Below are 19,901 nucleotides of genomic sequence, written 5' to 3'. Positions count from 1 at the left end.
TTTTTCTGAGTTAATCGTGTATCCTGCCACATTACAGAGGGTGTTTGTCAGCTGTAGGAGTTCCCTGGTAGAATTATTAGGGTCACTGACGCATAATTATGATATCATCTGCAAATAGCAAAAATTTGACTTATTTCTTTCAAATTTGTATCCCCTTGATCTCCTTTTGTTGTCTTATTGCTCTAGCTAGAACAACTTGTAGTACTATATTGAATAGATAGGGAGAAAGTGGACAGCCTTGTCTTATTCCTAATTTTAATGGAATCATTTAGAGTTTCTTTTCACTTACTTTGATGCCAGCTGTTGGCTTGCTGTATATTTCCTTTATTATGTTTCAGTATGTTGCTTGTATACCTGATCTCTCCAAAACTTTTACCATGAAGGGATGATGGGTTTTGTCAAAGGCTCTTCAGCATATAATGAAGTGATCGTGTGTTTTTTATTTCAATTTGTTTATATGGTGAATTAAAATGACAGATTTTTCTTTTATTGAACCATCCCTCCATCTCTGAGATGAAACCTACTTGGTTATGTTGTATGATTCTTTTTCAATGTGTTCTTGGATTGAGTTGGTATTTTATTGAGTATTTTTGCATCAATATTTATGAGGGAGATTGGTTGTAATTCTCTTTCTTTGTTGTACCTTTTTGTGGTTTAGGTATTAGGGTAACTATAGCCTCATAGAAAGAATTTGATAATGTTCCTTCTGTTTCTATTGTGTGGAACAATTTGAGTACTGTTGGTATTAGCTCTTCTGTGAAATCCTGTACTGAAACCATCTAACCCTTGGCTTTTTTTTTTTTTTTTTTTTTTTTTTTTTTTTTTTTGGTTAGGAAAGTTTTAATAACTGCTTCTATTTCATTAGTTGTCATAGATCTATTTAAGTTGTTTATCTGGTCTTGAATTAATTTTGGTATGTGGTACCTAAGAAGAAAATTATTCATTTCTCTTAGATTTCCTAATTTTGTGGAATACAGGTTTTTTCAAGTATGACCTGATGATTGTCTGCATTTCCTCAGTGTCTGTTGTTACATCTCACTTTTCATTTCTGATTTTGTTAATTTGGATATTCTCTCTCTGCTTTTGGTTAGTTTGAATAAGTGTTTGTCTGTCTTGTTGATTTTTTTCAAAGAATCAACTTTTTGTTTCATTGTTTGCATTGTTCTCTTTGTTTCTGTTTTGTTGATTTCAGCACTGAGTTTGATTACTTCTTGCCATCTATTCTACCTGGGTGAGGTATTTTTCTTCTTGTTATAGATCTTACAGGTGTGTTGTTAAGTCACTAGCGTGACATTTCTCCAAATTCTTTTCTTAGACACTTAGTACTATGAACTTTCCTCTTAGCACTGTTTTCATAGTGTCACATAAGTTTGGGTATGTTGTGCTTTCATTTTCATTGAATTCTAGGAAGTCTTTAAATTCTTTGTTTCTTCCTTGACCCACTGGTAATTCTGTTGAGAGATGGTTACTTCCCATGAATTTGTAAGCTTTCTGTAGTTAGTGTTGTTGTTAAATTCTAATGTTGTCCCATGGTGATCTAATAAGATACACAGGGTTATTCTGATTTTTTTGTATCTGTTGAGATTTGCTTTGTGACTGAGTATGTGGTATGTTTTAGAGAAGGTTCCATGAGGTGCTGAGAAGAAGGTATATTCTTTTGTGTTTGGGTGAAATATTTTGTAAATACCTGTTAAGTTCATTTGAGTCATAAAATCTGTTAGTTCCCTTACTTCCCTGTTAAGTTTTTGTCTGGCTGACATGTCCATTGGTGAGAGTAGGGTCTGAAAGTCTTCCTTTATTAATGTGTAGAGTATGATGTATGATTTTTGGGGGAGGGTGTTTTTTTGTATTGAGAAATATTTTATTCATTTTCTATACCAACCCTCTCATCTCTCCTCCTGCTCTCCCCAAGATTCCCATCTTGCTCACCCTCCATCTCCTCCTCCAAAAAGGCAAGATGTCCCATGGGGAGTTAGCAAAGCCTGGTACATTCAGTTCAGCCAGGTCTAAGCCCCTTCCCTTCCATCAAGGCTGTGCATTACCATAAGTAATGAGCTCCAAAAAGCCAGTTCATGCACCAGAGATAGATCCTATTCCCACTTCCAGGGGCCCCTTCAGCCAACCAAACTATACAACTGTTTCATTTATGCAGAGGGCCTACCTAGACCAGTCCCATGGAGGCTCCACCATTGTTGGTCTAAAGTTCATGAGTTCCCACTAGATTGGTTCAGTTGTATCTGTTAAATTTCCCTGTCCATGATCTTGATTCCCCTTGCTCATATAATCCCTCTTCTCTTCAACTGGACTTCTGAAGATCAATCAGCCTGGTTCTTGGGTGCAGATCTTTGCATCTGTTTCCATAAGTTACTGGATGAAGGCTCTATAATGACAGGATATTCACCAATCTGATTATTGAAGTAGGCCAGGTTAGTTGCTAGTAGTCTAAACTGGGATCATCCTTGTGAATTCCTGGTAACTTCCCTAGCACCATGGTTTTTCCTATCCCCATCATGTCTCCCTATATCAAGATATCTCTTTCATTGCTCTCCCACTCTGTCCCTGTTTCAGTTCAACCATCCCATCCTCTTATGTTCTGATCTCTCACGACCTACTCTCTATTGCCCCCCTCACTCCCAGTTTACTCATGGAGATCTCATATATTTCCCCTTCCCAGGGTGATTCATATTTCCCTCATAGGGTCCTCCTTGTTACCTAGCTTCCTTGGAGCTGTGTTTTTAGTGCTGTTATCCTTTGCTGTACATCTAGTAGCCTCTTATGAGTGAGTACATACCATGTTTGTCTTTCTGAATCTGGGTTACCTTACTCAGGATGATGTTTTCTATTTCCATCCATTTGCCTGCAAATTTCATGAGGTCATTGTTTTTTTACCGCTGAGTAGTACACCATTGTGTTTATGTACCACATTTTATTTATCCTTTCTTCAGTTGAGGGGCATCTAGGTTGTTTCCAGGTTCTTGCTATTATGAATAATGCTGCTATGAACATAGTTGAGCATGTATTCTTGTGGTATGATTGAGGTATATGCCCAAGAGTGGTACCACTGGGGTCTTGAGGAAGATTTATTTCCAATTTTCTGAGAAACTGCCATATTGATTTCCAAAATGGCTGTACAAGTTCGCACTCCCACCAACAGGGGAGGAGTATTCCACTTGTTCCACATCTGCTCCAACATAAGCTGTCTTCAGTGTTTTTGATCTTAGCTATTCTGACAGGTATAAGATGGTATCTCAGAGTTGTTTTGATTTGCATTTCCCTGAGGACTAAGGATATTGAGAGATTCCTAAATGTCTTTTGGCTATTTGAGAATTCTCTGTTTAGCTCTGTAGCCCACTTTTTAATTGGATTGTTTGGTATTTTAATGTCATGTTTCTTGAGTTCTTTATATATTTTGGATATCAGCCCTTTGACAGATGTGGGGTTAGTGAAGATCTTTTTCCATTCTGTAGGCTGTCATTTTGTCTTATTTTCCATGCCCTTTGCCTCACAAAGGCTTCTCAGATTCAGGAGGTCCCATTTATTAATTGTTACTCTCAGTGTTCTGGTATTGGTGTTATAAATAAGAAGTGGTCTCCTGTGCCAATATATTCAAGGCTAATTCCTGCCTTCTTATCTATCAGGTTCAGTGAAACTATGATGTTTGATTTAAGATATAGTACTGTTTCTTTTACAACTTGGGTGCCCTTGTATCTTGAAAATTATTATGGTCCAGCCTTAACAATCTTCTTCCCAGGGGTCCAGAAGAGAATTTATGAATGGCACAAATTATTATAAAAAAGAATCTAAGCTCTTTTGTCCATCTACTTTATTCTTCTGGGATAAAATTCTATCTACATAGTTTTGGTTCTATTCCCATGCCTATCTCCTTTCTTGCCTGATTCTTCTCTACCTTTATCTGCTCTCCCCTCTAAGTTCTATCTTCATTCTCTCATCTTAATTCTGCTACATCTTGGTCTTTCTCATCTCATTTTACCAATCTCATTCTTCTCCATCTGGCTTTTCCTCATGTTTCATCTCATTCTTCTTTTTCTCCATCTAGTACTCTAGTCAAAATCCCCTCTTAGCTTCTGAGGTTTACAGTTATATACCCATGCAATAGTAGTCCTCTAGCTAAAGCAAGATCACCAGGCTTGAATTCTTACAGGGTCATAAAGGCATACAAAAATTTTCCTCAGGCAGTGACCATCAGGCTTTCTTTTACAAACCCAAAGGGAAAGTGGTAAAGTAGGAGGCCAGCTAAGAGATTAAAATCAACTAATATATCAGAAATACTGAATTTATGTGCTTAAACTACATTTTTAGGTGGTTAGATAAATGTTAGGAGTCTATAATGTTAGTGTGAATACCAGTAAGACTGTATAAGAAAGGAGGTTCTGAGATGAATTTATCTTAATTCAGGAGATCATTTGGCCTTAGATGCTTGATAGCTATTTCAGATAAAATGTGCACTGTTAGTAGTTCTTGGAAGCATACATAGCATATTAGAAAATCATTACAGGAATCAGCTAATATACATACAAAAGCTAAACTATCACCAAGAATTCTTAAGCCATGGCTTGACCTACAGAAAAATCCTTGGCTTTTTTAAGTGATAGCTTTTGTGATAGTAGCTGAATTTCATTACATTTTCCTGTGGCTTGCAGCACTTGTATTTGGGGCATAAATGTTCAGAACTGAGGCTTAATATGTAGACGATCAGCCCCCATGCTTATTTACCAGAGTAACTTTTGAGAAATGAAGAATAAAAGACTTAATTAGAAATACAGAGGGGAGAGAACACAGGATAGACTCAGGTGGGCCTGAATCCTTATCCACAGGCCCAGAACTTTATTCCAAAGATCTATTTATAACAATGCCAAGGGGTGGAGCAAAAGACCTCCCTTTGGTAGTTACAGTCACCTGGTACCCAGGCCCATGGTCCAATCAACCTCTTATGTACTCCTGCTGGGTACAGCCACTAGGAAACCTAGTGGGCTACAACAGGTCACTCTTCTTTTTATTTAAAAAAAAAAGAAAAAACCTTGATGCAACTGCATCAAACTTAATATAATAATTCTAGTATAAACAGAACAATACAAAATTATAATTCTTACAAACCTACTCTCAACATACAAACTTACATTCAACAACAATTTCTTAATAGAACTATACAAAACATAACATTATTTCACTCATGTAACACAAAGTATTTTTTAAACGAAATACTGAGGAATATTAACTATCCCTTTTCTTTATATTTTAAATCTCAAGCCTAGTTAGAAAAACCTAAATTTCTCTATAAGCAGTTCCATTTTTCCATGAACAGTTTATAAGTAATCACCATTGATAGAGTCTATATGCATAAGCAAATTAAAACTTGTCCCATTATAATGAAATCATAACTGTCCATTTCATTTCTTAAGTTCAAAAGTTCAAAAAGCCTTCTGGTACCATTCCTAAAAGTTCCTCTGAGCATTTGTAGTCAGGGCCTGGCTTGTCAGCTGCCCTTAAGTCTGTGTATAGCTGTCAGAGTCGTTAATGACTCTGAAGCAAACAGTTTCAAATACATTAAGTCCCAAAACTTTTCAGTTCAAGCAAGTCTCTTTGAAACTTTTGCTTTCAGCTACCGCTGCACTTTGCAGTCCGTAGCCTTCAGGAACTGTTCTAAAGGCTAGAGAGCTTTACCTCATAGCCACATGGGCTCAAGGCTACTTCAACTGCCATAAACTGAGACTTTAGCCTTCCCAAAGCAACCCTGGCTTTGGAAGGAAAACCCATCTCCTGCACTGTTGACAGGCCAAGCGCTCAGGTAACTGGGTCCCAGAATCCTCCATACACTGTCCTGTTGTATGACGAATGTAGCCTCAGGGCAACTCCATGATTGCAGTCACATCCTGCTGCTGGGATCTCGGGCTGCAGTTAGTCTCAGCAGTTTCCACAGCGTCTCAAGCTGGCTGTTCAGCCTAGAGTACAGTTCTCACCTCCACAGCTTCCTGCTGTCTCAGCTACTTATCTGGCACTGACATCATTGTGCTCTCGCCTCCAAAAGCAGTCTGGACTCTGCCATCTCTGCTGTTCACCACAGCTCTGCTCGGTGTGGTGTTCATCTTTCCCGAGGCAACACAAACTGCTGGGCTTTCTCCGCCATTTGCCTTTTTCATGGTGTAACATCTCAAAAGGTTGCACAACCTTACTGTTCACCTTTCCCGCAGCGCAGCATCTCTACAGGGCTTTCCAAATGCTGCTTTCTGTTAGCCTCTCTCATAGTTTATCTTCACAGCCTGCGGACCCTGGCAGCTAGTGCTGGCTCTTTCGCTGGCTCTTGGTGTCTGCTGTTTGAGAAGCTATGATGCTTTATGGGTTTTAGCAGTGGACATTACTTTCTGCTGCTACTTTTTGAAGTTATCAGTTTCTGGAGCTGCTTTTTGCTATTATTGGTGGTTTCTGGAACTGCCAAGTCTGCTATGGATATTGTGTTTCCAGGTTGGGAAAACCTACTCTTCATATCCTTAGACCTAAAGCCTACATATTTTAAACCTACATTTTTTAAAAACTAAATCCATGACCTATTTAAACCTATATTCTCTAGGACTACTTTATCTATAGGTCTACTTTATAAACCTTACCTAAGTCTTACTTACATTCTATAGGACTACTACATGTCTAAGGAGAGATTTCTTAACTATTATCACTTTACATATAACAGGACTAACTTAACATTAAAACAACATCTATAAGAAATTTCTTAACACCTAGACTTCTTATACTACCTTAGCAAATATATTTCTTATCTTATTTAAATCTACATTTATATAGATCTATTTAAATACCTAAAGATTTTTTAATACCTAGAGGATATTTAGAAAAGATAGCTAACATGGCCATTTATTACACAAATCATTTAGCCAGCCTTGGTATTATTCTAAAAGTTTTTGAGAGTTTGAAACAAGATTTGTCAATGGCTCTTTCAATGCTGGGATTTAATGAATACTGTCACTATGGAGTTGTAACATTTGTTGCTAGGGGTCTGTAACATTTTCAGAAAAGTTACACCCCAAAGTTGCCTTCCATGCCACTGAATTTTCTCAGCCATTCAGGCATAGATGCACTCAGCAGCAAACAGTTCCTAATTAGAGGCTGTCCCTTTACCCAAATTTATAAAAGCTTCCCTGTGCCATAATTCAGACAAATGTTTCTGTTACAGCAGGATTTTCAGTTTGTTTTACTGAAAGCTTTGCTTCAGGCCGAGGCTTAAATTATTGTTTTGAACTACCATAAAATTCTTAGCGAAAATTCTATGTGCAGCTATTAGACCATATAAGGCACTGTTTCAAACCTGCATTGATACTATATTTCCCAGAAAGCATTTTGGATATGCTAGCAAACTTACCGGTTCCCTTTACAGGGTTTTGGTTTTTTGTTGTTTTCTGTTTTTGCTTTGTTTTTTTTAACAGATTTTTCTTTCTTGAGCTTGCTTTAGGTTGCCTATGCCACTGTTTAACAGGTATACATCTCTAGTTAGATCTTTTTTTCTGACCCATTTCCTGAGCAGTTCTGTGTCCATTTGTCTCAGCGCTCTGACTGAGGCTTATTGCTTAATGCAAAACCCTTAGGGCTTCACTCTGGGTCAGTGAGGCAACCTGAATGCATTTTCTTTCCCAGAAAGGTCTTTTCTCTGATTGAAAAGAAAACTTTAATCTTGGACAGCTCCCTGTGCTCTCCTGCAGGCTCCTTCCACAGCTAGTGTCCCTGACATGCAGCATAGCCACAGCCAGGAGGCTGGGCCTCAATGCTTTACCTAGCAGCCTGTCTCTGCAGATGGATTTCTAACTGCTTTTTCTCCTGGATTGAAAAGACAGAGCTTCGGAGAGAGATTTTTGGTAACTCAAATCCTGCCTCCTTCATTGAAGGGAGGATATTTCTGGCTTGAAAGAAGGACAGAACTTAGAGAGGTTTTGCTGTTCTAAGAGGTTTGTCACAGGTGATATCCCATACTAATTCTCTCCAGGTAATTCTTGTTTTTGTCTTTAACAGAAAGAAAACAGAGAAAAGGTTCTGAAAGGTTTTTTAGAGATAGATTAAGTTTTTCCCAAAAGAGAGAAAGTTTACCAAGCTTTCACAAAACTTCTGTTCTTTACACTTTTTGGCTTCATGGCCTGGAGGAAACTAATTCCGAGGGTAAGGTGTTGCACTGCTGATGGAGCAGAGGATTTTTGTTTCCATCTGTACCCGCTGAAAGGGAAATTTCTTTCCTCCACTACTTTTTTAGCATTTTAGCTGTCCCCAGGACAAAAGCTTCCATAGGAACCTTTTTTAAACATGATAAGCTCAAAGAAGAGCTTTTATCTCCACATAAAGCTCAAAGAGGGTAGATTCTTCCCAGTTTGTGTTCATAGCCCCATTTCTGTCTAATTGTTTATCTCTGTGCTAAATGTTCTTCCTAAAATTTCTACTTTACCCTAAGCTTTTTCTTTTCTATATTCCTACTAACTCTAAATTTCTTCCTGCACTATATTACCCATTCTACCTTCCTTATTTTTTATAGACAGAAGAGAGAGGGAGATAGAGAGTTGAGCCATCTCTCCAGCCCCTGAGAGTTATATTAGGTAGAGAGAAATTTATAGAGAGAAATCTAACACTGCAGCCTCACAGTGTTTCACTGCCTACCTATATACACAAGAATAAAATACCATTGCCTTCATTTTCAATCCCTTATCAGCATGCCTGTACTCACAACACCTTCTATACTCCTTTCACCAAGCCCAATGGTGACTTTTTTGTTTTTATCTTTCTTTGTCCTGTTTCGGCACCATCTATAGAACACCAGCCCCCACATTTATTTACCCCAATAACTCTTGAGAATGAGGGATAAGAGACTGAATTAGAAATACAGAGGGGAGAGAAAACACAGGATAGACTCAAGTGGGCCTGAATCCTTATCCACTGGCCCAGAACTTTATTCCAAAGGTCTATTTATAACAATGCTAAGGGGTGGAGCAAAAGACCTCCCCCTTACTAGTACAGTCACCTGGTACCCAGGTCCATGGTCCAATCAACCTGCCATGCAGTCCTGCTGGGTACAGCCACTAGGAAACCTAGTGGGCTACATTAATATTGATGGATTTTTCCTGTGATTAATATAAAATATCCATCTTCTCTTCTGATTAACTTTAGTTTGAGGTTGATTTTGTTAGGTATTAGAATAGCTATACCAGTTTGCTTCTTTTGTTTGTGTGGTTGGAAAATCTTTTTCTAACCCTTTACCTCGTGGTTATGCCTGTCTTTGAAGTTCAGGTGTGTTTCTTGTATGCAGCAGAAGGATTGATCCTGCTTTTTTTGTTTGTTTGGTTGGTTTTTTTTTTGTTTTTGTTTTTGTTTTTTTGAGACAGGGTTTCTCTGTATAGCTTTGCACGTCTCCTGGAACTCGCTTTGGAGACCAGGCTGGCCTCAGACTCACAGAGATCTGTCTGCCTCTGCCTCCGGAGTGCTGGGATTAAAGGCATGCACCACTACTGCCCGGCTGATCCTGCTTTTCTAATCATTATGTTAGCCTTTGTCTTTTCATTGGTAAATTGAATCCATTGATATTTAGAGACATTAATGACCAGTGGTTGTAAAACTGTTATTTTTGTGGTTTTGGTGGTGGTTGTGGTAGTATGTGTGTGTTTTCCTTCTTTGGGTTTTGCTGGTCTGAGATTATCTATTCCATGTGTTTTTATGGGTACAGCTAAATTCCTTTGGTTAAAGTATTCCTACTAGTATTTTCTATGTGGCTGGATTTGTGGGTAGATTTGTTTAAGTCTGGTTTTGTTATGGAATATCTTTTTTTTTCCATCTATGGTGACTCAAAGTTTTGCTAGGTATAGCAGTATAGCCTATCATCTGTGGTCTCTTATTTTCTTCAAATTGTCTGTCTTAGACCTTCTGTATTTTAGAATATCTGTTGAGAAATTGGATGTAATTTCAATAGGTCTGCTTTTATATGCTACTTGACCTTTTTCCTTTGAATCTCTTAATATTCTTTCTTTATTCTGTATGCTTGGTGTTTTGAGTACTGTGTGGCAAGGGAACATTTTTTGGTCCAATCTATTTGGTGTTCTATAAGCTTCTTGTACCTTCATAGGCATATCCTTCTTTAGTCTGGGAAAGGTTTCTTCTAATTTTATTGAATATATTTTCTGTGCTTTTGAGCTGTAATTCTTCTCCTATGTCTATGCCTATTATTCTTAGGTTTAATCTTCTCATGGTGTCCCAGATTTCCTGGATGGTTTGTATTAAGACCTTTTTGGATTTAACACTTTCTTTGGGCAATGAATCTCTTCTATCATATCTTCAGTGTCTGAGATTCTTTCATCTCTTGTATTCTGTTAGTGATGCTTGCATCTGTAGTTCCTGTTCGTTTACTCAACTTCTTCATTTCCAGAATTCCCTTGGCATGTGTTTTCCTCATTGCCTCTATGTAGCAGAATCCTTGCTATTGTTCCCTTTGGGGGGGGGGGGCAAGTAGGCGCAGAGTCAAACCACACAGACTCCAGGAGAATGTCAAAACAACAAGCTCAGTTTATTCAGGAAGAGGCAAGCCTTATATACCCTCCACCCCACCCTTGGGCGAGGTCTGATGAATATACATCTGTTAGTGTGACATGGCTGTCTCTCATTGGTCCGGGTCATCTCCAGATCATGTTTCAGCTGCTGTTGCTAATACCATCAGGCAGACCCAGGCTGGCTCTCAGAAAGTATCTTTTTTACTTGTTTGGGCCATCTGACCCTCAAGCCTGTTAGGGATAAGTCATCTCACACCTCTATTTCAATGTTCAAGTCTTGAGCTATTTGCTTTATCTGTTTTTCTCTTTTCTTTCTTTTTTTTTGGGGGGGAGGGGGTGGTGATGGTGGCAAGGCTTTCTTTAAGGGATTTATTGATTTCTTTCAGTTTTTTTTATTGTCTTTTCCTCAATATCTTTAAGGGAACTCTTCATTTCCTCTATGAGGGCCCCTATCATCTTCATAAAGTTATTTTTAAGGTCATTTTCTTCCGTGTCATCTGAAATGGGATGTTTAACTCTTGCTGTTGTAGAACCACTAGGTTCTGGTGGTACCATATTGCCCTTTAGGCTGTTGCATGTATTCTTATACTGTCCTTTATGCATCTAGGTAAAGGGATAGCTATAGACACAGGTGTTGATTCTTGTGATGTCTTTGTTAAATGGTTCCTTTGTTACTTTATTATCTCTTCTTTTGTTTTCTTTTGGCTTGAATGGCTAAGGGTTCTGGTGGTTGGCTGGTCCACAGGTACACAGTGCTGTCTCAGCTGCAGTCTGTGGGGTTTGGGTCCTTAAGTGCAGCAGATCCGTATCCTACAGTTATTCTGGCTTGGGTAGGTTTATTTGTGCCTTTGGAGTCTATTCTTCCTACTGGTGTGGTTCCTCCAGGTTTAAGTAGTATTTTGCCTATAGGGGCTGAGGGTGATGTGGTAAAATGTTGAACAAGAGGTGGATGATGGGGTCAGTGGGTTTGGGTGACAGAGTGGGTTGTGTAACACAAATCTTAAAAGGTTTTATTAATAGAAAACCTGGAGCTAGATATTGGGGTGAAAGATCAGAGAAACAGAACAAGCTACAGCCAACTTTACCTCACCAACTCCTCAGCTGATGCTGTTTCCATGATTCCTCAGACTGAAAGCTTCTGAGTCCTCATCCCTGAAGGTCTCAGTTGAACTGCTGCTTAGTTCCTGTCTCCTCATGCCTTATATACCATTCTCCACCCAACTATGACACTTTCTGGCATTAAAGGTGTGTGTCCTTCCCAAGCAAAGACATGAGATCTCAAGTTGTGGGACTAAAGGTATGTGCCACCACTGCCTGTCTCCATTTTCAATGTGGCCTTGAACTCACAGAGAGCCAGATGGATCTCTACTTCCCAAATGATAGGATTAAGGGTATGTGTCACCACTATCTGGCTTCTCTGTCTAATCTAGTGGCTGTCTCTGTTCTCTGATCCCCACATAAGTTTATTAGGACACAATGTATTTGGTGGTACATAATATATTACCACATGGTTGGAATAGCTCTGGAGTCCAGTGGGTGTTGACAGTGTTGATGCGTCTTACCTGCAGGTCTCTCACCTGTTGGCTAGCTGCTGGGCACTGTGCCAGAGCACCAGAGATCCACCAGAGTTAAGGACATCCAGCTGCCTTTCTGGGATGGGAAGGGCATAAATGGGAGGGAAAGGGCATAAGATATCTCCTGGGGCTTGGTACCTGGAGATTGGGGCAGTTTAGCTAGGGTACCAGTCACTCACCTGTTCTTCCAACTGGAATTGATGGTGCTTATATACGGGCTGCTGATGTTGTAAAGGATGCTTGGTCAGTGGGGAAATATTGGGGCTAATGGGTTTGGGTAGCAGAGTGGGTCATAAAAGTTACTGAATCCAGTGGGTATATGGGGCCGTGGTGCAGCTTACCTACATATTTATCACCTGTTGGCCCAATTATTATTTTCATCATTTCTCTGTGTAATGCAGCACCTTTGATTCAGTCTTTCCATCTATGTCTCAGGGTGGTCTCTCTGTCATGGTCTCCATTATCTAAAATTTCATATTCCTTGAAGAGGTTATCTATTATTTAACATGTCTGTAAAATTATGTGTGAGTCACTGAAATCATTTCCCATAGCTTTCAAGTGTTACCTATCATATTTTGCTGTGATTAGTTCTGAGAACTACAACCCATGAATTGAACATTTTCTCTTTCTTGCTCTTTTTTTATCTAAAGACAAAGACAGGGGTTTGCTTGCTTCAAGATGGTAATCAGGAACCCTTTAAAGTCCGGCTGCACCTTGCCAGAGACCTGCTGATGCTACAGGAGCAAGATGTGCTTTGTGTGTCTGGTGAGCCTTTCTATTCTGGGGTAAGTATCTCTTCCATTGGCATTTTCTGTTTGTGTTTTTTGATGATGAAAAATGCTTCTTAAAAAAACATTGAACATATTTTCTTTTATTTTGTAACTAGTCAATGGTTTTGTTGGTAATTTGTGTTCACACTACTCAGTATGCTATTTCCCTGTCTGAGGACACTAAATATGCAATAGCACACTAGAGAGCCTTCTCACTTTGTCTACTGAGTTCTTGCTCTCCTATTGTCAGGGAATGCTATCTACATTTTATGATTATGTGAGAGTACAGGGCTGGTTTTCAATTATGAATCCCAATGCTTTCTGCCCTGGTCTTATTATGAAAACACCACTTTCAGGATTGATGTTGACTATGATGGTAGAAATCATCTTCCAGTGTCCTTGAAGAGAGAGACTCAAGGTAGTGCTCGTTGAATTCAATGTGATTTTTTTCCCCCTGAGACTGTGTCTGAATGAGTCTGCAGACATTCAGGATAGAATTATGCAAGAGCAACTTGGGCACTCACTGTTCTAAAAGATGTGTGATTCTTTGTTGAATCTAACCTCAGGAAAAGCAAAAAACCATAAATTGTTTTATAAAACCAATTGGTATACTCCTTAGTACCACATCACGCAATGAAAGATATCTTTAGCTGACATTCTATTTAATTTGATAAAATATTAATCATAAATCAATCATTGTGTTGCACTACTAAAGACACCATTAAAACATCACCCAAATTATGTACTCTCAGCGAGAAAATATAGAAAAACTTTGCAGCTACCGAGCATGGAGATTTAATCTATATTTTCCTGATAAAATTCCCTTGCAGTTTCTGTAGGTGGTGAACACTGCTAACTTGGTGTCTTTGTATCTTTTCTTATTAATACCCTTCAAGAGTCACACAATGTCTGACTTAGTAGTACTTTGCTAGCTTAACTTAAGTGACATTTTGCAGACTGTTAACTATTCTTTTGTCACAGACCATTAATATTGTCCTTCATTCAGATTCAAGCCCAAAATCACATTCAGGAAGATAGATGAAGTCTATTTCTAGAATTAGTACTCTATATGACCATTAATATTATTACATAAAGAATAATATATATATATATATGTGTGTGTGTGTGTGTGTGTGTGTGTGTGTGTGTAAGAATTTCTTTTCCAAGTTAAAACAGCATCCCATAGTGAGCATATATACCATTCTGCTTATCTATGAACCAAAAGGTGAGCTTTCAGATTGCTTCTTCCTTTTCATTCACATTAAAAATGCTCCAAAAAGCCTACTCATGCACCAGGAATGGATCCTGATCCCACTGCCAGGAGACCCCTTAAACATTTCAACCTAAACAACTGTCTTGCCTATCCAGAGGGCCTATTCCAGTCCCATGGGGACTGCACAGCAATTGGTCCACAGTTCATGAGTTTCCACTAGTTTTTCCTGGTCATCTCTGTATGTTTCCTCATCATGATCTTGATGTCCCTTTCTCATAGAATTCCTCCTCCCTCTAAGTGATTGGACTCCTGAAGCTTGGCCTGGTGCCCAGCTGTACATCTTTGTATCTGCTTCTGTCATTAACTGGATGAAGGCTCTATGATGACAGTTAGGGTATTCACTAATCTGGCCAGTTCAGGAACACTCTCAACTATTGCTAATAGTCTAAGATGGGGTCATCCTTGTGGATTCCTGGAAACTTCCCTAACACCCTATTTCTCCCTATTCCCATGATGTCTCCATTTATCATGGTATCTCTTTCCTTTCTCTCCTACTCTGTCCCTGTTCCAGCTTGAACCTCCCATTCCCTTACATTCACATCCCCCATCCCTTACTCTCCACTGTCCCCCTTACCCCCAGTTTAGTCATGTAGATCTCATCCATTCTCCTTTGGAGGGCAATCTATCTATCCCTCTTAGGGTCCTCTTTGTGAGCTAGCTTCTCTGGAGCTGTAGGTAGTAGTCTGGCTATTCTTTTCTTTACATCTAGTATTCACTTATGAGTGAGCACACACCATGTTTGTCCTTTTGAGTCTGGGTTACCTCACTCAGTATGATATTTTCTAGTTCCATCCATTTGCCTGCAAATTTCATGGTGCCATTGTTTTTTTCTGCTGAGTAGTACTCCTTTGTGTATATGTACCACATTTGCTTTATCCATTCTTCAGCTGAGGAGCATCTAGGTTGTTTCTATGTTTTGGCTATTGTGAAAAATGTTGCTATGAATATAGTTGAGAATGTGTCCTTGTGGTATGATTCAGCATTCCTTGGGCATATGCTCAAGAGTGGTATAGTTGAATTTTGAAGTAGATTGAATCAAATTTTCTGAGAAACTTCCATACTGATTTCCAATGTGGCTGTACAAGTTTGCACTCCCTCCTCTGCATCCTTTTCAACATAAGCTTTTGTCATTGTTTTTGATTCATAGTCATTCTGAGAGGTGTAATATGGTATCTCAGCGTCAATCTGATTTGCATTTTCCTGGTGACTAAGTATGTTGAGAAATTCCTTAAATGTCCTTTAGCCATTTGAGATTCTTTTGTTGAGAATTCTCTTTTTAGATCTGTAGCCCTTTTTAAAAAGAGGATTATTGGGTATTTTGATGTCCAGTTTCTTGAATTCTTTATATATTTTGGAAATCAGCCCTTTGTCAGATGTAGGGTGGGTGAAGATTTTTTTCCATTCTGTAGGCTTTTGTTTTGTCTTATTGACCATGTCTTTGCCCTACAAAAGCTTCTCAGTTTCAGGAGGTCCCATTTATTAATTGTTGATATCAGTGTCTCTGCTACTGGTGTTATGTTTAGTAAGTGGTCTCCTGTGCCAATGCGTTCAAGACTATGCCCTACCTTCTCTTTTATCAAATTGAGTGTAACTGAATTTATGTTGAGGTCTTTGATCTACTAGGACATGAATTTTGTGCAAGGTGACAGATAAGAATCTATTTGCAATCTTTTACATATTGACATCAGTTATGCCAGCACTATTATACAGTTTTTTTTTCATTGTACAGTTTTCGCTTCTTTGTCAACAATCAGTTGTTCATAGGTGTATTGATTAATGTCAGGGTCTTCAATTAATTTCCATTGGTCCACATGTCAGATTTTTATGCCAGTATCAAAAGCTGTTTTTTATTACTGTAGCTCTATAGTAGATTTTTATGTCAGGGATGGTGATGCCTCTAGAGGTTGCTTTATTGTACATGATTGTTTTATCTATCCTGTGTTTTTTGTTTTTCCATATGAAGCTGAGTATTGTCGTTTCCACATCTCTGAAGAATTGTATTGGGATTTTGATGGCGATTGTATTAAATCTGTAGGTTGCTTTTGGTAAGATTGCTATTTTTACTCTGTTAATCCTACCTATTCATGAGCATGGGAATCTTTCCACTTTCTGATACCTTCCTCGATTTCTTTCTTCAGAGATTTAAAGTTCTTGTCATAGAGGTCTTTCACTTGTTTAGTTAGAATTACCACGTGGTATTTTATATTATTTGTGACTATTATAAAGGATGATCTTTCTATGATATCTTTCCCACCCCATTTATCATTGTATATAGGAGGAATACTGATTTTTTTTTTTTAGTTAATCTTGTATCCTACCACATTACTGAGGAAAATTATCAGGTGTAGGAGTTTCCTGGTAGAATTTTTGGGGTCACTTATGCACACTATCATATTGTCTGCAAATAGTGAAAGTCTGACTTCTTCCTTTCCAATTTGTATCCCTTTGATCTCCTTTTGTTGTCTTATTGCTCTAGCTAAAACTTCAAGTAATATATTGCATAAATATTGGCAGAGTGGACAGCCTTGCCTTGTTCCTGATTTTAGTGGAATTCCTTTGAGTTTTTCTCTATTTAATTTGGTGTTGGCTGTCGGCTTGCTGTAAATGACCTTTATTATATTTAGGTATGTTCCTTTTATTCCTGATCTCTTCAGGACCTATAACATGAAGGAGTGTTGGATTTTTCTGCATCTAATCAGATAATCATGGGTTTTTTTCATTCATTTTATTTATATGGTGGATTACATTGACAGATTTTTGTATGTTAAACCATCCTTGCATTCCTGGGATGAAGCCTACTTGGTAATGATAGATAATTGTTTTGATGTGTTCTTGGATTCAATTTTGCAATATTTTATTGAGTATTTTTGCATCAATGTTCATGAGGGAGATTCATCTTGTAATTATCTTTCTTTGTTGCATCTATGTGTGGTTTGTGTATCAGGGTAACTGCAGCATCATAAAAGAGTTTGGTAATGTTCCTTCTGTTTCTACTGTGTGGAATAATTTAAAGAGCATTGGTATCATTAGGTCTTCTTGAAAACCTGGCAGAATTCTGTCCTGAAACCATCTGGTCCTAAGCTTTTTTTTGTTGGAAGGTATTTAATGACTATTTCTATTTTTTTTTAGGGATTATTGGTCTATTTTAATTGTTCATCTGGTCTTGATTTAACTTTGGTATGTGGTATCTATCCAAAAAATTGTCCATTTCTTTTAGATTTTCCAACTTTGTGAAGTACAGATTTTTGAAGTATTTCCTCATTTTCTGTTGTTATGTCTTCCTTATCATTTCTGATTTTGTTAATGTGGATGCTCTCTCTCTCTCTCTCTCTCTCTCTCTCTCTCTCTCTGCCTTTTGATTAATTTGGATAAGGTCTTGTCTATCTTGTTGATTATCTCAAAGATCCAACTTTTTGTTTCATTGATTATTTGTATTGTTCTCTTTTTTCTATGTTGTTTTTTTGTTTGTTTGTTTTCATCCCTCAATTTGATTATTTCCTGTCATCTATTCCTCCTGGGTGACTTTGCTTCTTTTTATCTATAGGTTTCAGGTATGCTGTTAAGTTGCTAGTGTGAGATTTCACCATCTTCTTTATGTGGACATTTAGTGCTATGAATTTTCCTCTTAGCACTGCTTTTATAGTGTCCCACAAGTTTGGGTATATTGTATATTTGTTTTCATTGAATTCTAGGAAATCTTTGATTTCATTTCTTTTTTTATTTTTTTCTTGAACCATTGATGATTCAGTTGGGCATTATTCAGTTTCCATGAGATTGTAGGCTTTCTGTAATTTTTGTTGTTCTTGAAATCTAACTTTAAGGCCTAGTGGTCCAACAAAATATAAGAGGTTATTCCATTTTTTTTTTTTTTGTATCTCTTGAGATTTGCTTTGTGACCAAGCATGTGGTTGATTTTAGAGAAGGTTCCATGAGGTACTGACAAGAAGATATATTCTTTTGTGTTAGGGTGGAGTGTTCTGTAGATATCTGCTAAGTTCATTTGAATCATAATGTCTGTTAGTTCCCTCTTTTGTGTTAGAGTGGAGTGTTCTGTAGATATCTGCTAAGTTCATTTGAGTCATAATGTCTGTTAGTTCCCTTATTTCTTTGTTAAGGTTCTGTCTAACAGATCTGTCCATTGGTGAGAGTAGGGTGTTGAAGTCTCCCACTACTAATGTGTGGGGCTTGATGTGCAATTTAAGCTTCAGTGATGTTTCCTTTACAAATGTGTGTGTCCTTGTATTTCTGGCATAAATGTGACTTCATCTTGTTGGATTTTTCCTGTGATATATGTATAATATCCTTCCTGATCTCTTTCGATTGATTATAGTTTGAAGTCTATTTTATTAACTATTAGGATAACTACACCAGCTTGATTCTTATGTCCACTTGATTGGAAAGTCTTTTCCATCATTTTATTCTGAGGTGGTGTCTATCTTTGAAACAAAGTAACACTTTGAGGTGTGTTTCTTATATGCAACAGAAAGATGAATTCCATTTTTATAACCACTCTGTTAGCCTGTATCTTTTTATAGGTCAATTGAATCCATTGATATTAATGGATATTAATGACCAGTGATTGTTAACTCATTTTATTTTTTGGTGATCGTGTTATATTTTTCAATTCTTTGGTATTTGTTAGTGTGGGATTATCTATTGCCTGTGTTTTCATGGGTATGTCTAACTTCCTTAGTTTGAATTTTTCCTTCTAGTGCTTTTTGTAGGGCTGGATTTGTGGATAGGTATTGTTTAAACCTGGTTTTATCATGGCATTTTTGCTTACTCCATCTATGGTGAGCGAAAGTTTTGCTGGATAAAATAGTCTAGGTTGCCATCCATGGTCTCTTAGTGTCTCCATTACATATGTGTAGGACCTTCAGGCTTTCAGAGTCTCCATTAAGAAGTCAGGTGTTATTCTGATGATCCTACCTTTATATGTTTCTTGTTTTTTTTTTTTTTCCTTTCCAGCTCTTAATAGTTTTCTTTATTTTTTAAGTTTAGTGGTTTGATAATTATGTGGCAAGGGGACTTTATTTTTTGGATCCAGTCTATTTGGTGTTCTATAAGCTTCCTGTACTTCCATAGGCATTTCCTTCTTTAGGTTGGGAAAGTTTTCTTCTATGATTTGCTGAATACATATTCTGTGCCTTTGAGCTGAGATTCTTCTCCTTCTTCTATCCCTATTATTATTAGGTGGGTCTTTTCATGGTGTCCCAGTTTTCCTGGATATTTTATGTTATGAATTTGTTGGCTTTAGTGTTTTCTTTAACTGATGAATCTATTCCTCTATTATTATCTTCAGTTGCAGAGATTCCCTCTTCCATTTCTTATGTTCTGTTGGTTATGTTGGTATTTGATATTCATTTACTCAGATTTTTCATTTCCATCATTCCCTTACTTTGTGTCTTCTTTATTGTTTCTATTTCAGTCTTTTAATCTTGACCTGTTTACTTGCTTTTACTTTGTTTCCTTGGCTTTTGTAGCTGGAGTTTTCTTGGTCCTGGGCCATGATCAGGACAAGGCTCTCTCACCCCCCAGTCCCACAGCTGCTCAAGCCCAACCAAATAAACACACAGAGATTTATTTTCCTTATAAACTGTGTGGCCATGGCAGGCTTCTAGCTAGCTGTTCTTATATCTTCAATTACCCATTTTTATTTTTATTTATCTAAAAGTTGCCACGTGGCTCATGGCTTACCAGTATCTTAATATTTTCTCATAGTGGTGGCTAACAGCCTTCCACT

The 19,901-nt window shown here is 37.9% G+C and overlaps 1 protein-coding gene across 10 annotated transcripts in view; it reads left to right on the top strand.

The window, feature by feature from the left end:
* The window catches only part of Sntg1 (syntrophin gamma 1), a 741,147-nt gene that overhangs the window by 353,188 nt on the left and 368,058 nt on the right, over positions 1-19,901 (top strand). For 9 of the 10 annotated variants that reach the window (XM_028855148.2, XM_028855136.2, XM_028855144.2 and 6 more), the window contains one exon: positions 12,766-12,900. The exons of the other annotated variant lie outside the window; for it this stretch is intronic. In XM_028855148.2, the coding sequence (XP_028710981.1) occupies positions 12,766-12,900 (135 nt within the window). The remainder of the gene's footprint in view (positions 1-12,765; positions 12,901-19,901) is intronic. 10 annotated transcript variants of the gene reach the window in all.

This window comes from Peromyscus leucopus, chromosome 2 (genome assembly GCF_004664715.2).
Source record: "Peromyscus leucopus breed LL Stock chromosome 2, UCI_PerLeu_2.1, whole genome shotgun sequence".
NCBI lineage: Eukaryota > Metazoa > Chordata > Mammalia > Rodentia > Cricetidae > Peromyscus > Peromyscus leucopus.
The sequence above is the reverse complement of the archived record's forward strand: the minus strand, read 5'-3'. Positions and strand labels throughout refer to the sequence as shown.